General features: G+C 31.8%; 2 protein-coding genes across 3 annotated transcripts in view; one reads left to right on the forward strand and one right to left on the reverse strand.

Annotated features, from left to right (window-relative positions):
- The window catches only part of LOC120331761 (uncharacterized), a 35,601-nt gene extending 17,297 nt beyond the window's left edge, over positions 1–18,304 (reverse strand). Inside the window, exon 1 of the mRNA XM_078116397.1 lies at positions 18,138–18,304. Within this exon, the coding sequence (XP_077972523.1) occupies positions 18,138–18,264 (127 nt within the window). The 5' untranslated portion in view covers positions 18,265–18,304. The remainder of the gene's footprint in view (positions 1–18,137) is intronic.
- LOC120331615 (kinesin-like protein KIF27) overlaps positions 1–27,985 on the forward strand; it is an 84,812-nt gene that overhangs the window by 33,524 nt on the left and 23,303 nt on the right. The window lies entirely within an intron of this gene.

Consider the following 27,985-nt stretch of genomic DNA (forward strand, 5'->3'; position numbering starts at 1 on the left):
CTGATTTTCCTTATTTTAGTTCTATTCTGAGTTCGGGACTGTCTGTGTTGGTAAAGTGAATAAATATCCCCCTGCCCATAGGTTCTAGTCCCTTTATGCAACTCGATGTAAAATAGGCGAACAAAATTAGTTACATCCATATTGGTACACATACTTCTGGAACGCCCATTTCCCCCCCTATAATAGATAGAGTGCCGATTAGTCTACTTTACTTGACCACTTTACTAATCCTGAGCAGCAAACAATTTGGTACTATTTTTCCCATCCGTGACCATTTTTTATGCCAAGTTAACCATTAAATTTGATACATAAAGCATTCGTACATACTTTAGAATTCATACTATAAAGCATTCGTATCTTTCTTTGTCAGGACTATGCTTGCTATTCAAGTTTTCGGGTTTATTTATTTTTTTTTCTAAATTTGATTTGACGCTCTGACATAATTGTTCTAGCACTGCTTTTCCTGGGTACAATCTTTTTTATACTGACATTTAACTAAATGTCTTGCAAGGCTTGTATTTCAAAGTATGGTTTGAATCCCTCCTTGTAATGAGGCAAGTAATTGATTCTTTCCAACAAATTAATATTGATTCAATTACTAAGAAACAAGTGTAGATAATCAGACCTGTGCTTTGTAAAAAACGATTTTTATCAATTTATCTACCCCTCAAGTATGGGCCTTGGTTAAGATGTGATAGAACAAACCATGGGCAACCATACCTGGGAGAATTTAAAGTAGAGATAAAAATAGGCATCTCAAATCAAAGGGTTTTAATTAATCTGAATGCAGAATTTGCAACTGAAAGTTATTTTAAAGTACAGTTACTTTAAAATATTTTCACAATTTCCTACGTATAAGTGGGTCTTAGTTGACTAATTTTTCCAACATGGAAATTTTAAATTTTTGCAAAAAAAATTCTGAATCATACAAATCAACTATATCACGAACAAATATCTAAGTTGCCGTTCATTTCAAATACTTTTCACTTGGCTAACCACAGACAGTTCCCGAACTCATAATAGAACTAAAATAAGGAAAATTGGATTAAAATTATGGCCTAACTCTAATCTGATACACACACTACAGTATTTCTAATTTTAACCATAATTGGCTTTGAATAACGATTTATAGGAAATTGAACAAAAAAATAGTAAAACTGTTGTAACAAGCTTTATTTGCTATTCCTTGATTATTTGTAAGTACTAATTGGATAACAGAGTGAGAATTTTTAATTTTAAATGTTTCAATTAATCCAATAAGTAACCTTCAATGGTGTTTAGCATGCAGTTCTACACAAATTTAAAATCCAATTTCAATCTGGAATTTTTTAATTCGAAAGCAGTTTTCCATTTTCAATATTAGTTCTATGTCAAAAAGTAGTTTACATAACAATACATAGTATTACTGAATAGTCTCATGGTTGTCTAGAGCAGTGCCACACCCCCTTTTTAGAATTTGTCGCGTCTCACGCCCAAATCGAAAATAACTAGCTGACAAAAAGCTACAAATAACAGATAGTAAGGTGAAAGTATGTTTTATTCAAAAAAACATCCAAAATGAGACGAGCAAGATCAAATCTAACAAATATTCTTTTTGTAATTATCTTCACGCCTCCTCAAAAAATTGTCTAGCCCCCCTTTTATGGTTCGCGCCCAACTTTTTGAAAACCATTTGTCTGGAGCCTTATTCAACATAACTTCTCTAATATAATACCCTTTATTTGTACTACACTATCCTATATATAATGTGTTCTTAAACTCCTATCATTTTTTAAAATTGCAAAGGATATTCATCTATACCATATATTGTTTTGGCCCTCACACATGTATTAAATGAAGTAAAAATACTTAAACAATTACTGATTAAAAATCAACAAACCTGATTAAGATATATTGAGAACTGACTTCATAACAAAATTGAAATTGTGAACGGACTTTATGGATACCCTATAACAATTTCTTACTACTGTGCTTTTTAGCTCAACCTAAAACTTTGACAGAATCAATTCATTATCAATTAAATTAGGCGAGACTAAAGACACTAATTAATATTGACAGACTAATACTTTCCTGTTGGAATAGGATTTTGATCCTAAACCGGAAATTTTATTTTCATACAAATTCGATATGCAAATTATGGTAGATCATGTAATCAGTAATAATGATTGAAAAAGATGTCTTTTAGAAGCTTTGATTGAGCAAATGAAAAAAAAACAGTTTTAGTATAAATTCCTTTTTTTCTAAACAAATCCTTATTTCGAATAAATTCTAAAATGATATATAATTCTTTACATATAGTGAAGATTTTGCGATACATTTCCTTTATCAGTCTACTTAGTAGAGAATTTTAATTTTGTAAACAACGTTAGGGATAATATCCATGACCCAATATCTGCTGTATATTTCACATAGTATAGGGTATCTTTTTACAATAATCAGAGATTTATATTTTTGAGGAATACTTAATTAAAATATATATTCATAAAATATTTATTTTTTTCCCATAAATCACAGGCAAAAATGACCAGGCTAGGTAAGGGCCCACTGCGTTTGTATTTTGTAAACAAAGTTGGAATATTCGTGACCTGGTATCATCAGTATGATCTTACGATATGTCCACAATGACCTGAGATTTATATCTTTGAGGTTTGCCTAAATACTCTCCTTGCGAAGGGATGTTTTAAAAATTAGGAATTTTCTCTTTCATATATATGGCCAAAGTCGAACTCATTCTGGGTAATGGCCTTTCCAATTTATCAATGATATAACTGAATCCGGAGAGAGAATCTGGAGATATATATCATTTTAATACATTGCTGACAGAAGCCTATATTTCTGACTCTTTATATATACAGAGTGTCCAAAAAGTTTCGCCCGATTTTAAAGTCTTAATAAGCAAATGTCGTATCATTAAATTTACATTGAAAAGAATCGGTCAAAGAATCGATTTATAGTCAACCTGTTTCTAATTGGATGTTATAGATGCTGAATATTGTAGTCCCCATTTATCATACAACCAAATTTCTTCAAATTTGCAATTGGTAATGCTATGAAATCGGGTGGAACTTTTTGGACACCCTGTATATGGTATGCTTTTCTAATAATAGACTTTTTCGATTTTTTTCAATGTAAATTTAATAATACGACTTCTTTATATCACGACAACTGCTCAAGGTAATCAAAAATTTTCATTTTTCAACACTCGACTGATAATTCTTTCAGTACATACGTCTCTCCCTCTCAAATCCACGCTCTAAAATTTAATGTAGCTATATGAGAGATTTTTACTGCATATCAACACAATCTTTATCTAACAGCAAATACAATTTCTTTTACTGAGTATATTTCCTTGCTACCATGCCGGCATCTGTTCTCCCTTAACTGTGAAATTCTCACATTTCAAGCACTATTGCTTCCTGCAGAATTTGAATATGATTGACAGCACCCACACTTACAAAATTATATCAAAATTAATTATAAAATGATATCCTGATTCTGTCGCTGTTTTCCTGCTATTATCAACTTGTTATTTAAACTCCAATTTCCCTACTGTATATAACATGTATACATACCCAAGTCATTAAATATTCAAAATGAAAAATAATGTTTAATGAATATAATCATTATAATTTGATTTATACGCTAGTTGGTGCCTTAATTTTGCATGAAGATTGTTGGTAAGGATAACATAGAATAAATTGAACGTAATTAGTAATACCCTAGGATTTCTCTGCATTTAAAACAATTCATACCTCATGTTAATCTCTATAAAAACAATAAACCTGCTATCTGAGCTCGTCAGGAAACAACCAGATCTATTTTTTGGGGTTATTTTTCAACTAATATATAAGGTCTGACTAGTAATAAAGAAATTCTGATTTTTTTTCTAAAATTTTACCTATGAAGCCATCACATTATAAGCGTCAGGCAAAATAATTACTGTGTTTGAATTTGAATTTTTGCCTGAATTTTCGTGTTTGATGATTCAGACAGGAAATGTTGGGATATTTTGGTTCTGTCATTACCTTGTAATGCAGCAGTCTACTTTGCCATTCTGTGTTTATTTTTTATGTAAGTACACTAAAAACAAGGTCATAGTGCTCCCACTATAGTGAACCATGTCTTTGTCCTTCAACTATGTTTTTCAAGGATGGTTTCGCTGGATTACTTCTTTACATTTAACATTATGAACAATATTAAAATCTGCAATAAAATTTCTTTACAATAATAATTTCACTGGTAGGAGATATCTGTACATAAAATATGTTTGTGATTCGATTTCTAATTCTGCAACTTCGTTCTAAGAATTTCGTCCATTTATTTATCCAATTTGACGACTATTTATTATTACTTCCAATTGCTGAAGTATATATGAACAATAGACAATAAACAATACGTTTATTTCGTCGTGCAAGAAATCGCAACAAAAATTCACAACAGATAAAAAAAATTATGAACTTTACACAGGGGTGTAAACGGGTCAAATGCAGCCCGCAAGGATAAGTTGTGTGGCTCGCGGTGCCAATTGAATGGTGTTTGGCACGCGAATTGAGTTTTTAATTTAGTTTAATCTGGTAAGTGCGAGTAATTCCCTTTGCGTTGCAAAGCCTAAACCTATTTAGTCCTATTTATTATCAATGCCTATGACATCACAATGCCCTTTTCATGTCTACTACCTCTAGAAATCCTATGTTGAATAAACTTGCGGTTAATAAACCACGGTTTCACCCAGTTATTTGTTTCTGGCCCTGCTGTATTAAAGGTTGCACACCCCTGCTTTACATTACTGTTATTTACACAACACACTACTAATTACAGACTCTTGTTGCTATTTGTGCAAATGTCTCACAAAAATATCCCTCTATCTATCTGCTTTATATCTTCTGAACAAACATTTACTTCAATAATACCAAAGTCAAGCATGGAATATGTACACAGGTGTTCATGAAGTCCTGTTACAATTTCAAAATTTTGTTATGAAGTCAGTTCTCAATATATCTTAATCATTTTATTTAATGGAGTAAAAAGACTCAAACATACACATATTAAAATTAAAATAAAAACTGATTAAGATATATTGGGAACTGATCTCATTACAAAATTGAAATTGTAACATGACGTGATGAACGCCATGCTTTACATTTATTGGTTATTTCAAATTGTTTCATCAATATTAACAAGTTTTCTGCAGTGCCAACTCAAAATCAATTTTAGAAAAGTATTCCAGACACCCAACCCAATCAAAATTTGAAGAACATTTATATACAGAGTGCTCAAAATATCTTGCTCGACTCCACAGCAATAACAATTACAAAATTGGGCAAAATTTGTTAGACATCCAGTGTGATTATTGGGGGCTTCAATTATGAATTATACATTTCTCTGTAAAGAATTCCATATCCTAACTCTGATCAAGGCTTCAAACAAATACCTACTGTTACATAAGGGTTCACTATTCTTAAGGAACCTGTATATAAATATTCTTATCAGCCAAATGATGTAGATAAAGAACTAATAGAGGTAAATTTGCGTCATTCTTTATCTCATCATTTGCACTGTTTGCTCAATTATCTGCACGATAACATATATAGCCTGCTGTTTATGCACAAGAACATCACATTTTCATTAAAGAAAAACATATATGGCTTCTATGTATCAGTGGACGGAACCTGTGTATCAATACTTTTATCAGCCAAATGATGTCATAAAACTAATACAGTTACTTTTGCATCATTGTGAATCTTGTCATTCGCATTGTTTATTGTCTATTGCGATACAATACACCTAAGTCTATCTATTGTAGCTCTTTTATCAAATATCTTCTTTTTGTTTGCGATTTGTGACTTCGTTTTATTGAATCTTATCTGAGAACATTATTCATTTTGTAACTTATCTTGAACTAAGTATTTGTGAAGTTGTTCTGAGCAATCTTGTCTAATAACATAATGCATTTTGTAACTTATCTAGGAAGAATTATTATGATGACTTAACGAAAGACTGCATAAATTTCTGTAACATGGTATTTATGCTTAATTAAAAAACCGACTAAACAGGCATTACCATTATTATATCACTCAATGCATTAGTTCTCAAACTTACAATTATAACGCCTAACTTTCTTAACCAATCCTGTAACAATTGAAACTTTAAACATTTTCTAATTTGTCAATGTAAGTGTAATGTTACCATCATCAATAGACCAAATATAAACAAATTTATTTTTCACTCAAATCAGACAGAATTTTTCAACAATATTTGGCTTTAACATGGCCCAAATTTAAATAATATATTCCGTCTATGGACCGTGTTGGTCTGGAGAATATTTCGACACAATTATTTGGGGACATGTTGCACCTAAAGTTTCTTGAAATACATCCCAAGTCAAAATATTGTTATATCTCAAGTGCTTACAGGTGGTAAAATACCACACATTCTGATGTTGTTTAAAGTTCTGTTTCCTTTTGAAGGAAGGTTTAATTTTAGATGAAGTGTTTATTTTGATCAATTTTCGTCGGTGAAATTTAAAGACTGTCAAGTATGAACTCATCAGAGAGCAAATTGAAAATTTCCCTGTAAAACATTTGGCCCTCCAGAAGTGTGTTGACCAATATGGAGGTAACTAATTTTGTTTGCCTACTTTACATCGAGTTGTGTGAAGGGACTGAAACCTATATGCAGGGGTATATTCACTTGGCTAACACAGACAATCCCCGAACTCGTAATAGAACTAAAATAAGGAAAATCAGAATGAAATTATGGCCTAATCCTAACCTGGTACACATACTACGGGAGTGCCAAAATTCTATGTTAAAGTATCGGAAGAATTTTTCTGATGGGCGAAAGTGCAAAAATTGGCCAATTCAATCAGACATGGTTTATCTCATATCTATCCATACTTACTCCCAATCTCTCATATTTTTATCTCCTTCCAGTAATTTTCAAAACAATTAGAAAAGCATTACCGGCTTCGGTGGCCTTTATCCTGGCCATCCCTATCTGTTTACAATCTAGAAATACTTGAAAAACATCTGGTAAAAATGCTCTAACACTATATACCCCCCTTTTTCTACAAAAATCTATCAGATTCAAGAATCTTACTGCACCCTAAATAAATGTTTTTCTGTAACGTTCCATCTTACCGAAGTCAGATTTGCTCAGACAAACATACTTGATTCAATGTGACAAAAATACTGCATCTGCATGCGATGAAAAAAAAATTTCCTATTTTAGTTTTTTTATGATTTAATTAATTGACGAATTATCGAGAGTTTGTACATTTGTGTTAAGACTTAGTATTGATTCATTTGCCCTCAAGTAGTATTCTATTAGACTTGATATCTGTCCTCACTCCTCATCCATGTACACATAATATAAGAATCGTATACAAATGATAAAAATAACTGCAAATTTTGTCATGTGTGCGATGAGACTCCTAGACCTATTGCTGCAACGTTTTTAAAATGATTGCATGTTTTCGTGGTAAATCACAGACAAAATAATAATGATGTCTCCTTCCTGTTATCCTATTACATTTCCAGAATTCAATGCACACTGATTATTAATGCACTCATTTTGACCTCCATTTTGTTTTTCTGTGGGAAAAACTACATGCCTGACTTCAGTGTATAGCACTGCTTTGTATTGTAAAATAATTCTCTGATAGCCGAATAGTAGATAGGGCTCCAGAAACCAGATTTGCACATTTTCCATTTGAATCTTTAATTATTCAAAACATATCAACTCAGATACTTTGACAGCTCTTAGTATTACCTTAAAATACACTTGATTTTACAGCTATTTTTAAACATTTCATTAATAATTACCTTTTTTGATAAAAACATCACATTCAGTGCACATAACTTCAATTTTACTTAAAAAAAATTGTTACATAGATAGCTTAGAAAAGCTAATTCCAAGAAACAGCTCAGAAAATTAGAGATGGGCAAAGATAACACAGCACCGAAATTCTAATACCTTTCTTACTTCTATTCGGCGAGACCCAAACTATTTTCAATCTATTTGTTTCTGTCCATACAATAAACTAGAATCATATATACTAAAATCGGCGCTCCAGAAGTGTGTGTACCAATATAGAGGTAACTAATTTTGTTCGCCTACTTTACATTAAGTTGTGTAAAGTGACTGAAATCTATGGGCAGGGGATATATTCACTTGGCTAACACAGACAGTGCCCGAACTCGTAGTAGAACTAAAATAAGGAAAATCGGAATAAAATTATGGCCTAACCCTAACCTGGTACATACACTACGAGAATACCCTATTTTCAATATATTTGCTCTTGTCTATACCACTAAACTAGAATCTATCTTCGCATCTAACTATTGTCACTCTAAATTTAACTACAGACTCTATGCCTATCAATTTCATATATGCTCCTGAAATCTTGGCTATTTTACCCTTTTGGAAATCATCCAAAGGCCACCACACCACACTTCCTCTGACCTAGACATCCTGGCATTAACTGCTGTAAATCATTCTGCTCCCTTGATAATTGAACATCATTGTCATTTGCGACTTTTGGCCCCATTTGCTTGAAAGTGGTTGTATATGCGCCTTAGTATCGGCCGCGGATGGAAGTAGCCTCTTTTCATGAAAGTGGTTTTATATGTGCTTTTAAACGGTCTAAATGGGAGTACCCTATTTGCTTGAAAGTGGTTGTATATGCGCTTGATATTGGCCATTGCTTGCGAAAACTTCGCTATTTTATATCGTACTTGATATAGTAATGGCCATAAAAGTGTACCCTTTTGTTTGATTGTGATGGTATTCTCTATACTAGTTACTCTAGTATTGGTTTAAGATGGGAGTGCTTTTAGGCAAGATTTATTTTTGGACAACTGAACTAGATGGTGCTAATTACAAATAATCTTCTAAATCTCAACTTCGGGCCAGCCTTGATTGAACATAGATGACAATTATAACTTTGCTACATTTGGTTTTGTTTTGTTTATTTTTTAAAATTTTTCTAGGCCAGTGGTTGGTCTTTGATAAACAAACAGTTTTCTTAAATGGGTTTTCATCAGTTTTCTACGTATATATGTCCACAATAGCTATTACCGTTTCAGTGACTGCCATATTATTGCTCAGAAATGAGTCTTTTTTTATTTCTGAATGAGCGATTTTTCTTTAAGTATATTCTCTCAAAAAAAATTGACAGCTCATCAAATTTACCCCAAGTTTTATGGAAAATGTTCAGACATAATTATATTATTGTCAACAACTTTAGTCATCTTTGACTCACTTCCTAATCTTTGATTGTAAATTTCTTACCAATCAACCATGGTCCGAAGTTGAAGTATATAGTTTATACATGGACCTAACTCAGTAGTTTTAATTTTGTAAAACCATTCTAACTGTCTTAGCGACATTACATGTAAATGGTCTTTCTATCAACGGCTTGCGGTTGATTTCAAAGACTTTTTATTGCGGTTTCTCATGGGAAATGGCCACGTGGGCCATTGTTAATGTCATCGCTTATCTAAAGCTCTTTGATTTTTGAAATTACAAATTGTCTATTTTAAATACCGCACAAGTATGGCATACACTTGATAGTACTAGTTATATTCGGCCCATGCTTGTTTTAAAGAATAGTCTGTATATTGAATAGTCATTCTTATGCAACAATTGAGCAAAATGCATTCATTATTGTGACATCACTTTTATTTTTGATCCGTCTGTTTGGCGACAATGAGAATTAAGTAGCTGATAAACTGTTAATAGCAACTAATAGTCGAATAACTTTAATGTGACACAGCTATGGGTTCTTTGAATAGTAATCCCACAAATAGTAGTGGTTTGGTGTAACACTGTTGGTTCTGTAAGTTTGAAACGCGTGGTTCAATACTCTTTCAGTGTCACAGATTTGCCAAATATTTGAGAACACCTTTCATTAAAAAAAAGTTAACAAAGTACAACAAAAAATTGTTGACAAAGTACGCAAACAAAACAGGGTACAAAGCTACTTTCTTACATACTTTCTATTTCCACGGTGGGTAATTTTTCACCAAAATTGCTCTTTCACGTTTCAAACATGTAACCCACAGACTACCATACTTTATCTTAATCAAAAATTCTTGGGCACCTGTTGTTTTGTTGATAAATTCCACTGTGTTATATGGAGGATACGCATAACTGAATTGTGTATTGTTGAAGTTATATTTTTTTAAGAAAATTCGCTTGAAGCAAAGTCGCACAAGGGAACTACAAGAACTGAGCAAATTCACACGCACTCACCTAGAAGTAAATGAGACTCATATTTGAGCAAAAATCACTATCGCCATTTTACCTAGTATTTTTTTACTCTCAAGTAAACTTATATTAAAACTACACCAAGCTATCTACATATAAAAAAGTAATTACAGAATTTTTTAAACAACACATTTATAAGGCTTTTGCTCTTAACAAGGCTTCATACTAGCTGATATAATTGAAAGGACATCTTTCTGCTCTGGCATTGCCTACCTATGGTGATCCAGAAATAACAGAACCCATAAATTTCCTAATTAAATCTACAAAAATGGAGAAAATTTATTCAACACTAAAGCACTTTCCATTTGTGTACGATTGTACCCAAAAGTTTCTACGATAATGAAGAAAATTTAATTCAACACAAAAACACTTTCTATTTGTGTATCTATTGTAATCTAGGAAGCACAAAAGTTATGTTCTATCTAAAATATACTCAAAATGACCTAAGTTCCGCATTTGTGTGTCTTAATTAAATCTACGAAAATGAAGAAAATGTACCTAACTTTTGGCCTCCCATTTGTGTATTATAGTGCCCAGAAGTTACAGTTATCTAGGATCATTCCACGAAAGTTATTTTTTATCAAAAATATACTCAAAATTACCAGAGTTCTGTTATTTGTGTCACCCTGTACAACTTGGAACATAACTTGTCTATCAGTCAAATTCCTTCACCGGTAATAGCTTCTAACCACAACAAGTAAGAACAGAGGCTTTGGTCCATGTATTGATACGGGCAATTGAATTTAAATAACAACTAGGAAGAGGTACCGGCAATTTGTTTCGCATCTGTTTCACAGTTAAGTATAATTGTTTTGAGTTTTTTTTTTTTGGATCATGTCAAATTTGCAAAGCTAGAAAGGAAGATCGTTCAGAATTAATAACTTATTATGTATTAATGGTTACTTGTCTAGGGTTCACAGATAGCATATGAAATTCCCCACAAAAAAAAAGTTTGGGCAGCTTCTATTGAAAATTGTAATAAAATTATGGTCTAACCCTAACCTGGTACACGCACTACGATTGTGCCCAAGAATGTAACATTTAAATCACCATACACTCGAACATACATTTTACATCTTTTATCACCTACTCAATACTGTTCTGCTATACCCAGTTATGCGACCCTAATGTCCCTAATGTGGTTTTAATAGTCTCAACGAAAGGTCATATAAACCACATACAATTGTATTGCAATTAGGGAATCCATTTTCTAACATGTCTTACATTTTGAGAGAAGAGAAACATCACTGGAATAAGTAAGCATAGTTCCCATATATTCTATATACATTTCAACCTAGAGTATCAAGCATAGAGTATACCGAACAAAAATAATGAATCAAGAAACTTCATATAACCATATGTCTGTGGTGCCAATGGTCTAGGCACCCCCTACCCACAGACCTTAGATGATTCTCAATAACCATTCAGGTACCACATATCTTCTAAACCAAATGGCTTTTAATGATGTATAATAGGTAGTAAGCCATATAAATATGAATGAAACTCCCAAAATGGAGAATAAACTTCAATTTATTTATTTCATTTCTACCACTTTTCCTCTCCTAACAACTCATTTTAAATAATTTCTCACATTGACTAAGAAGTAGGGTAAAAAGGTCATCTGTTAGTGACCCTTGCATTTTGAATTTGGTAAAATAGTTGAACACTACCTAAAATAAAAAAGATTGATTACGATTCTACGCTTACATATAAGTGCAAAGTGAGTTACAAAAGTGATCAATCAGGAAGCTTCATTTAACTACCGTATATACTAGGGGTACCAGTTAGCTAGGCACCTTAACCCATAGCTGTGAGAATATGCTTGATAACCATAGGCTTCTCATACAAGACTGTTCTAGACTGTATCACATTCAAATAATGTATAATAGTTTTTAGGTTATTTTGTATGAATAAAACTATCAATAGAGAAAATAAATTTCAATCTATTCTTATGCTGTTTCCCACCACACACGTCAATTTTAAAAATATAATTCTTAACAATACTAACTTCAAACACTATACAACTGTTCCTATTAATCCCATAACGGTTGAAAATGACCCTTTGGACACGTTTCAGTGTCATGTAAACTAACCGCAGGCACCGCGGAGACAAATAAATGTCATTAGCACCAAATAAATGTCATGAGGGCAAATTTTCTCTTAATTAGAACCACAAGTACCCCAGGGAACTGTATTTATATCTTAAATGACCAAGCTAGGGTTATATTTAAGAAATTCAATTTTAATATGGCCCTTACATGGTCTGTATATAATGAATTTGATCTCATTTATCAAATTTTTCAGCCTCAACAAATCAGAACATCAAAATGGCATTACAGTAACATCTCCCGTGGGGAATTTTCTGTGACGTAAATATATACTGGAACAATTAAATATGTAATGTTACACAAAAAAACTTGTCACGGCATGTTTTAAAAAAAAGAAAAAATGTTCCAAAAGAATTTCAAATTTATTTTCAAATAAGTGTAAATACCTTGGTAAATTGTAAATAAATTGCAGATATATAAACCAGATAGATATATGAATCGTATATCGACCCCCTAAAACGGTGAATTTATAAAAATTTGCAAATCGTAACACGCCTTACGCACCTATCAAAGCAAATGGTTGCAGAAGAAAATAAATTATGCGCATGTAACAAAATTTAAAATGTAAAAAAAACATAATTTTTTCTGCGAAAATGGACAATTTCAATTCAATAATAATTAGGTGAAAATTACCACTCTGTAATAAAAAACTGCATCATTCATTGCTACTACCATCAAATTCAATTAACTTTATCGACAACTCTAGCAATTTTTAATAGGTCTGTGGCCCACTTGAAAACGTTCCTGTGGCCCATCACTGGTCCATGGCCCACTGGTTGACAACCAGTGTCTTAGATTCTTAAAAACTTAGAGATTTTTATGAACATTTTTTTTATCATTTTTCTATCTACAGCCCCCGGTGATCCTGAAGTATGTGCACCAAGATGTCGCATAACCTGAACCCTAACCTGGTACACATACTATGTTCAGGTTGTGCGCCATCTTGGTGCACATACATCAGGAGGTCCCAGCCTCCTTCCTTCTTTGAAACTGAATCACAAAATGGCCACCATCCTTTATATAGCAATATCTAGACTTTTTCTCAGTGCTATATCTTAACATACTTTAGATATTGGTGTTATGTAAATAAACAACACATAAATATATTTATGTTATTTTATCATTAATCCTCAGTTCAAATGAAGTATCTATGTCAAGAAGATGCCAATAGTGGCCTTCACGTGAACTGTTAATGCAGTTAGTTTCCAGATGTTATGAAAATTATTTTGGGGGCAAATCACTGGGTTTCACCTCCTCCTCCCCCTCCCAAAAAAATAATAAATATCCAATTCCTCCCATGGAAATCAAACTTGTATTTGTGCATGATTATCCCCAAAAGTTTGAGAAATCTAGGATGACTAAAGTTATGTTTTCACCGTAGAATATGTTACAAATAATCCAGATTCTTTTTTGGCCTATATTTATGTTCAAAAGGAACATAAAATTTAAATTTCTCTAAGCATTTTTCCAATTTTGTTCATTTTAATTCACTCCCAGTAAATGGTGTTCTACTGTATGTCCGGCAATGTCCTTTTTAATCCCCTGTGTATACAACATCCATGCCAGGCAGTGGACATGGTTTCCATTATAAACAAGCAATATGTGACCGCCATATGGTGGCAATAAATAAATCAGAATGTAAACAAAGCAAATACAGGTCGATGGCTCATTGAATTGGTCACGGTCGTGTCTATTTGTGAATCCTAAGTACTTCCTAAGAAGTTAGTAGTAGTTTGAATGTAACAACTAAACCATAAAGTTGTTTTGATTGTATTGTATGTTATTACTCGTGTATTCTATTACCTACCTATTATAATTATTAATTTCATTACATAACAAACTGCGATGCTTGGCAAATTTACAATCGATCTTGCGGTCTATTTTAGTGTCTTGTTATTTAAGATTTTCTCATGGCATAATTGACATCCCAGTCGGACAGCACCCCTCTCCCGGCCTGCGTATATACTGTCCCTCTTCATTTTGGTTTGTTTTCATCACTGTTATAAAGCCTTTATAGTGACATGAAAAGAATAATAAAATTGTTATAATCATAATAATTTGAACCTCATTATATTGCGAGAATACAATTAAATTGCATCCAATCGTTTTTGATATCAATATCTTCAATTGCAGTTAAATAATATAGCTAAACTATGTTCTATTTCCTTTAGGTTTTCTAATTATATTTACATATATCTTATGCAAATTAAGTTAACAACTTATCATATTTTTTATATCGGTATGAAAATATTATAGTACAGTCATAGTTAATATCTTAAAATTTACACCACATTTTAATGTTCTTTAAACCTATTACTTCCTGAGTCTCAAATCTTTTTAAAGTAATAACTTGAGGCTAAACCACATTGCAACATTCTGAAAGGTTCTTTGTATTATTATTGTATTATTTGAATTATAAATATTTTTGAATAATAACTTTTGCTATTCCGTTCCTAAGTCTTAGAATGACTTCTTCCTGCCTATGTCACCAATCAATATAAAAAATAATTGTGCAGCTCTTAAATGTACTAACCAACTTTGTGTTCTCTATATATCCCTCTGCTACAAAGAGGAAGCCTCTATATTTAAAACCTCGCAGACTTTCCATTTTTTTACATTACCTATTTCGTGAAAATTCCTTTTTACATTTCATGCCTACCTAGCCAACCGGCAATAGACAGAATATGGATTTTGAATCCCAAAAATAGAATAAGATCCGCTTATAATCCCCTGTGATATTAACATTGTCTGACACTTGTATTTCATGCTTCTTTTGACATTTCAAGAAAAAGGTTGGAGGGAAATTTGTAGAAGGAAAATAATATGGCATTAAATTTTGAAATGCCGTAAAATTTAGGTCTATCTACTTGTGTCTAACTAAAATTTGAAATGATTTTTCGTGTTGTTTTTAAATAATAATTCTATTTAGTAAATGGTAAATGTTTCCTGGTATTTTAGAAAAACTGATAATAAAGTTTTTGAAAATTGAACTATTATAGCTTTATCAAGTGAACCACCCTACGACGATGAGGAGCCCTATCTATCTATGTATTTTCCTATTCTAAATTTCAGATTTCTACCAATGCTTCAAATATTTTCCCTATTTCATATGAAACGAATTAGACCGTAAAATTACAATTTCTTGCTCCTTTCAAATCATCTTAAATCTCAGCCCATAATCGTTTGTAATCTGTATTTATCAAAACATATAAATATGAAAATTAAGTACAACACTCCCATCCAAGACCTACGGATAATCCAGGTCTAATTAGGTATAATCTATTGTAAAGTTATTGAGAATTGATGTTGAGGTTTATTTTATTCTAGAATTTGCTTAAAGTGAGGTCACAAACACTCACTCAGAGTGAGAAGTAAAATGTCACCTCAGAGTAAATATGAGGGCAACCAATGAAGGTGAAAATTTGAATAAGTACCATAATCTAGTAATTTGGAATAGTAATCTAGGGTTCCAATAAAAACTAGTTCATATTGTATCAAGATATAACAAGGCAACGGAATGTGGTACTATGAAATGGCATTAATTTTACTGATTTTTTTTATTTTGCTTTTCCCCATACAGATTGCCTTTTCTGAAGAAGAAAAGTTTTCAATTTTTTGCATTTGAATCCTGAACAAGGGTTTAGATGTGCAAATGCACAGTTAAATGAAAAGAATCAGAAGGAATAAATATCCTTAGCTTTGCATGGCTCAACAAATTCACCAAACCATTGGAGATGTAATGATTTGGAACTGCCTACGACTGGATTTGCTATTAAAAAATAGGACAATGATATTTTTTCAAAAATTCTGAAATTGGGGTCAAGAATTGGTTGATGAGTTCGAAGAGGTGGGAAATGCTAAGAGTCATTGCACGAGGCAATCTGTCTCACTAAATATTTGTTTATTGTTATTTCCTTTTTGGAAAACAGTTTTAAAAATAAATCTAGATATCCGGCATATTTACAATCTTATTAATAACTTGTTATCCTGTATTATCTGGCAGATATCTTGACAAATAAAATTCTTGACGAAATTATAAATTTTTGTTTTGAAAGTCAAAATAAACTTCTTTATTTTAACTTCATCATTTTTGCATTAAAATTATGATTTATGCCAAAAATTTTCAGAGAAAAATGTAGTTGCACAATGAATGCTATTAGTCAAAAGTTAATTACAAAATGGGTTTTTATCAAACCTGACTACTCTAGCACAGATACCCCGACTTCAATACTACATGAATTGAATCAGTTTGTTTTGGCCTTTCCTGATTATGACATTACAGTTTAAAAAACATAATTATTGTTTTCTCATCTATATTCTGTTCGTCATTCTTTCCATACTATGCCCTGTTCCAAATTCTAGAATTCTGGCTTAAGTTTCGGAAAAAAAAGCAGAAAACTTTGCCCGCTACTGTTTTATCCAATTCCATGAGTCCCAGAATACCAACTGGACTTCAATACTACATGCCTTCCTTTCCTCAGCAAAATATATCTCTCCATTTGTATCTGTATTCTTAGTACGTAAATCCTTCGGCTAATATGTTATGTCACAGTCAATTTGATATGAATATTGTAACCAAATACCAAAACTGGAATCGGAAATAATCAATTATATCACTGTCAAATATGGTCCAGAGATGATTCATACATGAAAGAATAGTTTTTTTATACTCTATGCTTGGTTAAACATGTAAAAGTTTCAACCACACCGCCCCACCATGTAATTGAGGAGTGTGCCATATTATTCATTACTAGAGTGTTGTCTAACTTTGACCTACACAGCTCAAACAAGCGGCAGTATTGTGTTGAGAATTCTGTTTTGACATTTTATCTGTTACCACAATACATACCCCTTTATTTTGGGTTTAAACTTGATTTCAAAGATTTTAGGTAATTCATTAGTTGCTATGTATATTCTAGTTTCATCATACAAAATATACAGGGTTTATTTGAAACCTCTTTAACAACTTGACCCAAATCAAACAAACAAACCAATGTTAACTCCTCACTTTTAAAAGTGACTTAATAGAAAATTTGTTACTAAAGATTAAATTATACCAAAAAAATAACAATCATGTAAATAAGTTCAGCGTTTCTCAAACTTTTTTTAGTCCCAGAACACGTATGCTTTTTATCTTGTCTTGCAGAGCAAGTAAAAGTTTTAACCACACCAAGTAATTGAGGAGTCTGGCATATTATTCATTACTAGAGTGTTGTCTAACTTTGACCTAAACAGCTGCAACATTTTACATTTTACTTTGCTACCACAACGAAACCCATCCAACTTGGGATAAAACAGAACATACATCTCATAAATCATTTTAAATTTCAAGTTCATTCTATTTAAACAAAGCTGAATTTTCAAGAATACATACATAAATGACTACCTGTACAGAGTCATTGAAAGTTCTTTAAAAAAAAGCATAATATTAATATGAAAAAGAAAGCGATTGATTTTGCTTATATAATGGTTAATTTTGTCTATTAGTCCCATAAATTTATGTTATCGCTAGAAAAAAATAAAGTAACAAAGATTTAAAACACATCACATTCACATAGCACACTATAATTTCAACTATTGAAGGAAGTGTGAGCGCATCCCTATTCTGTATAACCCATGTTGAAGTGTTTAAGTAGCAAACATGTGAATAAGCTTATGAATTCTATCTCTTTTTCGATAAAACTATCCAATTTTAGAAAATAACAATCACAGAGTCAAACAGCTGAAGTTTAAAAAAAAATGAGTTTTTATCCAACTTACCTTTTAAAGACAAATTCTGCGTTCCAAGAAACTTTACTCCACCTGGACTAGCTGAGTGTGTTGATGAACGTGCTCTTTGCATTAAATCTTGTAATAAATTCTTCTTTATTGTCCGTGGGTCTGCCATATTGGCTAATCTATTGTTATTAAAAATCTGTATAAAAGATTGAAAGTAATGGTGTTAGTTGAATTATATCAGAGTGGAAACTTTAAAAAAAAATGGAGGATATGGGTACTTGAATAGGCAAGCATTTTTCAAGTGAAAAATAGGTACTCCTGTGGTGTGTGTGCCAGATTATGTTCAGGGCATAATTTTATTCCGATTTTCGGCGTTTTATTCTATTACGAGTTTGAGAACTGTCTGTGTTAGCCCAGTGAATATACCCCCATAGGTTTCAGTCCCTTTATACAACTTGATGTGAAGTAGGCGAACAAAATTAGTTACCTCCATGTTGGTTCATATTTTTTAATCACATATTGGGTGAGATTCACTCAATTCTCTTCCTAAATTCCCCCAATTTAAAAAAAAACTGTCCTCTTGCAAATTTTAAAATGAAAGAATAAACTACAAGATAGTTATGACAGAATAAATTAAAATATTTTGTGTTAGGTTACTCATTTGTGTAATATGGTCTTCATATAGTCTTTCTTACACATTCTACTCTTCTTGTGAGAATTTAATTTATTGTGTAAATAAAAAACTACTTCTTTGTGTGGCCTTGTCAGATGTCTAAAGTTCCTATATAGCCCACCAAAATGTTGCTCATCCCTGGGATCTACTTTATTCTCTCATTGCCAATAAAATACGACTGTAACATGATCTAATTATCTCAAATTGTAAATCGAAATTTTCTTATTTTTCTCGAAACCAAAATTGTCCATTTCTCATCCTATACCTTGTTTTGATTCTGTATTTAGTGTAAATAATCTTATTACCACTTTGAAAAAAAATGTCATATTTACTTTAATTAGCTATTATTCGGGTATTTATAATTTGATGCTGTGAAAAGAATTTAGTAATAACACTAGCATGCATGATATGGCACAAAGCATAATGTTTGATTGATATTTACTGACTGGCAAAAATGACCTTATAAGTATAAGTTTATTTCGACTCCATAATCAGCATAATAATGCATAATAATAATGTAATAATGTAACTGATAAAAACAAAGTAAATAAAAAGGATCATAGAATCAGAAAAGAAAACAAAAATTAAAGTAAGATTTTAGATTGAAAGGTGTAGTCAAAAGTAGCAGTATGTGTTCACTCATCCAACCCACTTGATTTTGGGATTGTAATTGAAATTGACAAAGGGAATCAGATACTAGATAGATCTAGCGAACAAGTTTTGTGAGTTTTACTTGACTTTAAATTTCAGGTATTTTCTGTTTCGACTGCAATATTAGCTCAGATTATTTCCTGACACATTTTGGTCAGTGCTTTGTTATCACCCCACCACATATGTTTTCTTATTCTACTATTTTTAGACCCTAAAGATGCTTGTTGTTTGTTCAATAAGACATTTGTTTAAACCAACTCGCACTGACAGTGCGGGGAATTTTGCCGCAGGCCGGAGCTGGCCCACGGGCCGTATGTTGCCTACCCCTGTTTGAAACCCACATTTTTCGGCTAGCTAGGTCTCACTAGCTCACACAGACTCTCTTGGTAATTAGAAATTTAACAACCCTCCCCCCTTCCTGTTTGGAAATTCTTGGCTAGGCCCCTGGTTGTGCCTATCTTAACCTAAGATAAAAAGAGGCAAAGAGAACAAAACATTAACGGAAAGATAAACACAGAATAGTATTAAACATCAAATCAATCTGAAGTTTTTGAATAATAAAAATTTAATCTGCACTGAATATATTACTGTGTAAATCAAGTTACATTGCTGAACATTTTCTATAGCATCCACCACCGAATGTTCTAAGATAAAGTCAATTGAGAGCAGCTAGGTGGTCTAATGTGTTGGGTGTAAATATGGAAATAATCTGGAGAGAGTAAACAATGTTAAGCTCAATTCTGTGGGTGTTTTGACATGTTTTGCAAACAGACCACAGTGGTTTTGTATGCATGATAAAATGTTGATCATTTATGTATCAAGTTGAATTTTGAAAATGTTGAAGTCTGCAAATAATTTTAAGCATTTTTCTTTAAATTGGGGAATTTCATAAGATTTTTAGTTAGTAAAGTAGTTTTTTATAACGCTTTTTCACATTTTTAAGGTATACAGTCACTGACTATGTGGTGAGCTATTTTTTTGAAGGTTGGAATCTTCCCAGTCATGGTCTACTCAAATTTTTTTTCCTCTTGTCCCGTTCTCTTAACACAGGTTTGCTATATCTGCCTAGTCTAGACAATATTCTAGCAAAGGATGTGTAACACTGGTAGATTTGCCATTGTGTTTTTTTTTTCTTCTTGCTTAAAAATAGTATTTAATTATGTTCTTCCTGTAAATTGCCTTTGTCAAAAAAAATCAAAACTATGAAATCAAAAAAAATTTCACTTAATTTCAATCCCTGCTTTATTTCTACTTTTTTGACGCAAACTACTAATTATGAGAATTTTGAATATACAATTCCCACAATAATAAAGTCAAGTCAAACTCCACAATCTGAATAAAATACACTGTTTTCTCTCAACTTGGTGGTAATCAAACATAAAATCTGTCTCACAACTTTGACCCTAAGTGTGATAATTTGTGTAGGTCAGAAATTTTGGTCTGTCAAATTACTAGTGCTCAAGTGGCTAATGCCCCCTGAAATCTGCATAATCCAAATTGTAATACTTAATATGGTTGTAAATATTGTTCTCAGATAAAATCAGGACCGCCGACACCATTGGAATCTATTTTCTGTTTTTCCCTAATTTGTTTTGATGAATAAGCCTTATGCTGCCGTAACCTGTATCGGTTTCAGTAAAAATATGTACAAGATAATTTAGGTGGTAAAACAAAATGATAACATTTTACAGAATTATGTCCAATGATGCATGTCATATAGATGATTGTGCTGTCCACCCACGGTCCACCGATTAATGCTGTTTTGATCAGATATCTTCTGAGATTCAAATTGGAAATTTATTCTTAGAAAGGATGTTTCAGAAATTTGGTTTTCTGGAAATTTTTTTCAGAAATGATATATACAAAATGATTACACTTTTCAGCATTATGTTCAATCATGCAAGTCATATTGTTGATTGTGCTGTCGAAACACGGTTCACCTGTTAAAATGTTTGTTCTGATACAAACATTTTGCAAAATTTTGTATGGAAATTTTTTCTTAGAAATGATTTTTCAGAAACCTGTGGCTTCTGTTTATACTCATATTACACCTTATGTTGACCCTGGGAAATTTTTGGAATATATAAATAATACCAACAGAAAATTCCAAGATCTGAAATATATTTTTTTGGTTTTGTATTTATGTAGTATATAAAAAAGAAACCATCTTATGTTTACTCTGAAATTCTGAATGAATATTTTTTAGATCATAATAATAATATCAACAGAAAATTCCCAAGATCTGAAAATAACATTTCATGGTTTTTATTTATGTGGTATATAAAAAATGGGTATTCCCGAATTATGTGAACTAAGATGACGGACACCGAAATGTAGTATGTGTACCAGGTTGAGGTTAGGCCATAATTTTATTCCAATTTTTCTTATTTTAGTTAAACCGACCAAGTGACTCCTGTAGTATTCGTACCTGAAATTATGGCCTAACCCTAATCTGGTAACATACTACGGTCCGGTGTCCGCCATCTTGGTTCACATACTTCGGGAGTACCAAAAAAATGTGTTTACATGGCCTAGTTCAAAAGCATCGTATAAAAAAGTTAATAATATTTGAGTCAAAAATAACAATTCAGATTCTAAAAGTACACCATTTAATGACTTGCAACTAGAATTTCTAAATTCCACAGACTCTTAAATGTTAAGTTTATTTACAACAACAAACACTTTATCACTGTTTATATTGGGCCATCTGCCTCCTAATTTGTTCTCATTTTTTAAAATTATATTATCAGTTTTACCATATATAAAAGACTAATTTGAATATAATATTTAGGATTTAATTCATTTTAGGAGAAAAATACTTTATGTAATTATGATTTATCTATTTTTAGAAGCTTACAAAAACTATGGTAGTCTTGATTATCCCCTTCCGATTATATTTTATGAATATTGTTTATTCTTTTTATTGCAATGTGTACTTTGATGATGTATTCAGAAATAAATCATTGTATCTCTCTCCTCTTTGATGTATTCCTTATCCATAAATTTTACTTTTTACTCTTCTACTCTTACTTTAGCTGTAGTATTTTTTTCATTTTCATGGATTTACCGGTAACCGAAAATTCATGTTTTCTTGGTCTCTGTGTATGCACTCATCCCTTCTATTATTCGCTCCCTCTCTCCATATATATATATATATGCTTATTCTTGTATCATATAAACACAACAGAACAAGATTGAAAATAGTTGTTGGAAAAATAAATTCTGCGCACAGAAGTTTAATCTCGGTATGAAGTTTTCAATTCTACCTCTAGGCCTAGTCAGAAATAGAATAATAGGGACCTCCTGAAGTATGCGCACCAAGATGGCGCACAACCTGAACTCAGGTTGTTAACCAGGTTAGGGTTCAGGTTGTGCGACATCTTGGTGCGCATACTTCAGGAGTACCAATAATAGATATACTCCATCCATCACATCACGCTATATACAGCTTTTCTCGCATCATTCAAAAATAACAGTCCAGATTAAAAAATTTGAATATAATTTGTTTGACTAAGCAAGAAAAATATTGTGACCAATTTCCTTCCATTCATGACACCATATGGCTAACACAATTCCTATTTGTGTACGAGAGATTATTCTCTGCATGGAATTCTTTATTACTATTCCTGGGCAAGGTCAGAGAAAAAAATATATTGGATTCACTGCTATACGAAGGGAATTTTTTTCATAAAATCACTCAAATACTATTTTTATACTATTTTTTGTACAATACATAGCAATTTTTCCTGACTTGATACACTTTTTAAACTCTCCAGGCTCTAGAAAACCCAAGTTTTCTGGTCTTAGACAGAATCCACTATAATTTCCTAACTTGGCAATTAGAAATTTGAGAAACTTGAATTTCCTGGCCATGGTCTCACTGTTTAAATTTCACTGTAATGGGTAGGTAGCATCATTATTGCCTTATCTCTAATTTTCTAGTTTGTTTCCTTTTATTTGTGTATTTAAGGTTAGAAATGTGGTGCCGTATCTAAACTAAGCTAACATGACATCAACAATTTGATTATTCTAAGTGATTCAAGAGTCTTGCTGCACACTAACACAAATAGTGTGCAGAATAGAAATATATTTGTGTTAGTGTGCAGCAAGACTCTTGAATCACTTAGGATTGTTATCTTGCTACACCATCCTTGCAATATATGCATACGGATCCACCGGCACAAAAGCATAGAAGAAGGATAAGTAGTTAGTCTCGCAGAAACCAAATAATCAGCGCAAATTTGATTATTGCCTCACGTTTCTCTCTGTAACCTAACTTTTTCTAACCCAACATAATCTCAGCAGAATTGAGTAAATATATCAGTGAATTAACAGTAGGACAGTAACAGATAGTTCTTATTCTTTCTAGGCAATTCATATGATTATTAAATTTTCAAACTTCATCTTATTTTTTCTTCTAAAGATAGTACCTTTGATATTTATATTACACTTATCTTGTGATAATCTTTGATATAATCTTCACGCCTAAGATAAGGCCTATTGTAATCTAACCATTCACAGCTTGACTAGTTCTTGATGTAAAACATCAAGGAGAGTGATAAAATTGCCAATTTTTACTCAAGCTTGCACGATGAAAAATTTCGATAATAAGTAGGCCTACTATAATTTCATTTTACATTCAACTCAATGAACTCAGTATGCTCACAGATTAGATGAAAAATGCTTTTTCAGTTTCTGACCGATCACCGTTTAAATGATTTCAAGTTGATTTTTTTCAAATTTTTAAAAATCACATAGTAATGAAATTATTAGTAATGCTTATCTAACTGGGAATAGTATAAATACATTTAATCACTTTCCTCCCTCCTGGAATAAATATGAATTTGTTTTTCTTTCCAATGATTTAAATTTGTTTTAAATCTCCACTATTTGTGTAATAATATACTATTTAGCAATGTATATCTAAGTAAACACTGTTTTTAGAATATTCATAGTCTTCAAATTTGCTATGTAATAATATACACTAACACAGATTTGTTCTAATTTATAGTTATCAATCATATGATGCATGCATATCCCACTATTCTTGTAATAATGTCACATATAATCCTCACACTTCAGATAGGTCGTATTGTAGATATAACAATTCACAGATCGACTAGTTTTTGATTTAAAAACATCAAAGAAAGTGATAAGATTGCTAAAAATTTTTATTATTTTGATGATATGTACAATATGATGATATTTTGTAATGAATTGATACAGCAATAGGTAGTATCCTTTTATTACCCATCAACTAATTATCTGATTCTTTTCATTCTGTATATCTCAGGCCCCCAAGTAAACAACACTTTTTTCCAATCATAGTCTTTCGAATTTGCTATCTAATTTTGTCACATCACATATTTACACTAATACAGATTTGTCAAATTATAGGTATCAATCATGTTCATGTAATACATTGCATATATTTAATTAAATCAGCCATATTTTAAGAATTCAGACCTATTTAATTACTTTTCTTCTTCCAAATTTATCATTTTTACATTTAAGAAACTGTGATTTATGTCTTGCAAAATGGTGCAAAATTATATTTAAGATGTTTGCAAATGATTTCTCTGGACTTGTCTGCCCTAGGTTAGGTCACTGTTTTCTAACCAGGGGAGAAGTTTTGCTCAGTATTTGCTGTTGCACATCTACTAATATTCTTCACTAATATTACTACGATACTATAATGCTTATCTATGAGGTGCATCCACTGAAATTCTACATTTTCTAAATGTTTTAATGCGACCACCCAAATGCTGCGTATCCAAAATATTTACCTGACTTCATGAATACTTTCTTTACCTGATGTGTTATTTCTCTCGTGTTAGGAAACGCAATTTTCTATGCATTATTTCTATTTCTTATGCGATATACTTGCGTACAAAGACCAACGTCTGACTCCACGTTGCATATTTTTAAATTAGGCGTGCTCAGCTATCGTGATACCGGATAAAAAATATGATGCGTCTACAGGAAATAACACATCACGTTATATTCAATGCTAACTTGCGTCATTGCATGATTTTATTTGCGTTGGTTGCGCTCTGGACTGTTTGAATCTGCCTTTGAAGAACAGTCTGCAATTTAAGGTTAAAGCTGAAAAAAGGTACAATCTCCATGTAGTGTTTATCTTACCTTTTTCTGTGTTATAAACCTTATTCTCAATGAATATTAAAGAAATTTAAAAGTAAAATATAGAATATTTTGTATGATTTACTATTTTATATAGATCAAAAATTTAAACAAGCCTGTAATAAAAGCACTTTTATATATACTCGAATGATTTGTGTATATATTCGCTATACTTTGTATCTATTCATCTACTACTTTATACATATCGTTTCAACTCTAAATACAGAAATATGCATGTCCTGTATAAAAACACACCTCAAAAAAGTACATGCAGAAATTGCATGCCAAATCTTATTTGAATAAATAGTATTGAGGTGTCCCACTTTGTAAAGCTGACAAAAAACAAATTCCGTAACCTTGTACATTCTTAACTATGTGTAGTAAATCTGTAAATGGCAACTTATTCACAGCCTTATTTTGAGCCATGGTTTTCATACAACCCATGAAAATCTTCTATTTGCTATCTTTATAAAACTGTAAAGGCAAGATGCTAAATGCTTAAAATGTTCTTTTACCAGTACCAATTTTGTTGTAAAATTCACTGTATGTACCTGATTAGGCAAAAGATTTAATAGGATTTAAGATTTAATAATTCTATCTATAAAAGGTTATTTCTAGAGCCTTTTTTTGAAATATGATAGGAAACAGCATCCCACAAAAACAAGACAAGTAACATTTTATAGCTATTGTTGAGAAATGAAACTACATAAATTCATAATGGAGCACTCCCCTATTCTTTGAGATAACTGATTCTATTATAAGTCATTTCCTACCTCCTGTGTGGACAATATAAATATTATCAAAGGAAACTATAAATCACTATGTTTTAAGGAGGAAATCACTTTTCCTTGAAGATCTTTTTCATAATTGGACAGACATGGTCAATGGGAAATAAAATTCCAAATTTTTAATGTAATGTATGTGATGTCATAGTAAATTTGTTTTCCATTGTTTTATGCTTGAATGAGTTAGAGTGGTTAGTTGTTCATTGTATCATAAACTCAGATATGAAGTTGATAAATTATACCTAACTTGCACTCTGACTGATCAGTCAGAAATTCTATCTAAATTTAAAGAGTTTGGTGAATTAAATTTAAATAGCATGTGCCTCCATTAGCCAACTTTAAATTTAACCTATCTTTGTTTAATAAATTACTCAAGCTTGGGCAAGGCTCACAATTTAACGAGTCTTATCTTTTAGCAAACTTATTGAAAACTGGAGTGCAACGGTACTAAAACATCATGATACTATTCTATACCACATTCGATATTATTAACACTTTACCTGATGCTCATGCTATATCAATTCTTACTTCATATCAAGGAAACGATCCTTCCCTAAAAACAGTCTAAAGATACTGTATCTATATTTCCCTTCTACCTTGCGTTAGGAATATATCATACCATTCATTAGCCACACATGATCTGGGTATAAGGGATGTATTTTATCATTGGTTCATACCTGATCAAGTCTTAAATATGGTTTCCTGGTTTTATGTCATATCCTTTCCTTTGATTAATATTTTCAGTGTAAACAAATCTAAAATTAGATGTTATTGTAACAAACTAAATTTCTTATCTATGGGATAGAGTTAAATAACACATATCTGGAATGTTAAAATAACTTTAATCGGTACTCCTGAAGTACGCACACCAATATGTCGCAGAACCTGAACCCCAATCTGATACACAACCTGAGTTCAGGTTGTGCGCTATCTTGGTGCACATACTTCAGGAGGTCCCTTTAATTAGACTCTTTAACTTGATGTCAAAATACAAAGTTTGACATCATAATTTGGGGAGTATTGCCAAAATACAAAATATCACGTCAAAATAAATGCCATGACGAAATGCCCTAATCCCCCTTTTCCAGGTCTACCTACCGGTACTTCTTGAATTTATAAGTACTAATAGCCAGAATTAACTTATTCTAAACATAGTAAGAAAATAGGGACCTCCTGAAGTATGCGCACCAAGATGGCACACAACCTGAACTCACTCCATGAAAAATATGAAAGATAATACTGTACTGTACAGTATTTGCTTTTATTCATGTGATATGGAATTGTTTTCTGTTTTTTTTTAATGAAGTACTTTTTTGCATTATTTGTACATTTTATTACAGTACCATACTTTACAATACAGTACGATATGTATAGAGTAATTTATGTACTGTACATTATAATGTTCCGACTTACACTGAAATTCGGGTTACATCGCATCTCGAGACGGAACAACGTCGTAAGTCGAGGACTCCCTGTAATGCATTTATAGGCTTCCAAGGAATAGGAACAAAAGTAATGGCTTTCTAGCGACTTGTTTTATCATCTTTAAATACTGAAGATGGTCAAATATTAAAACAAAGTAACCTAAATTAAAATAAAATGCCAAAATTTTGGTTGAATATTGAACCCTTAGTACTGAA

This window comes from Styela clava, chromosome 1 (assembly GCF_964204865.1).
Source record: "Styela clava chromosome 1, kaStyClav1.hap1.2, whole genome shotgun sequence".
Lineage (NCBI taxonomy): Eukaryota > Metazoa > Chordata > Ascidiacea > Stolidobranchia > Styelidae > Styela > Styela clava.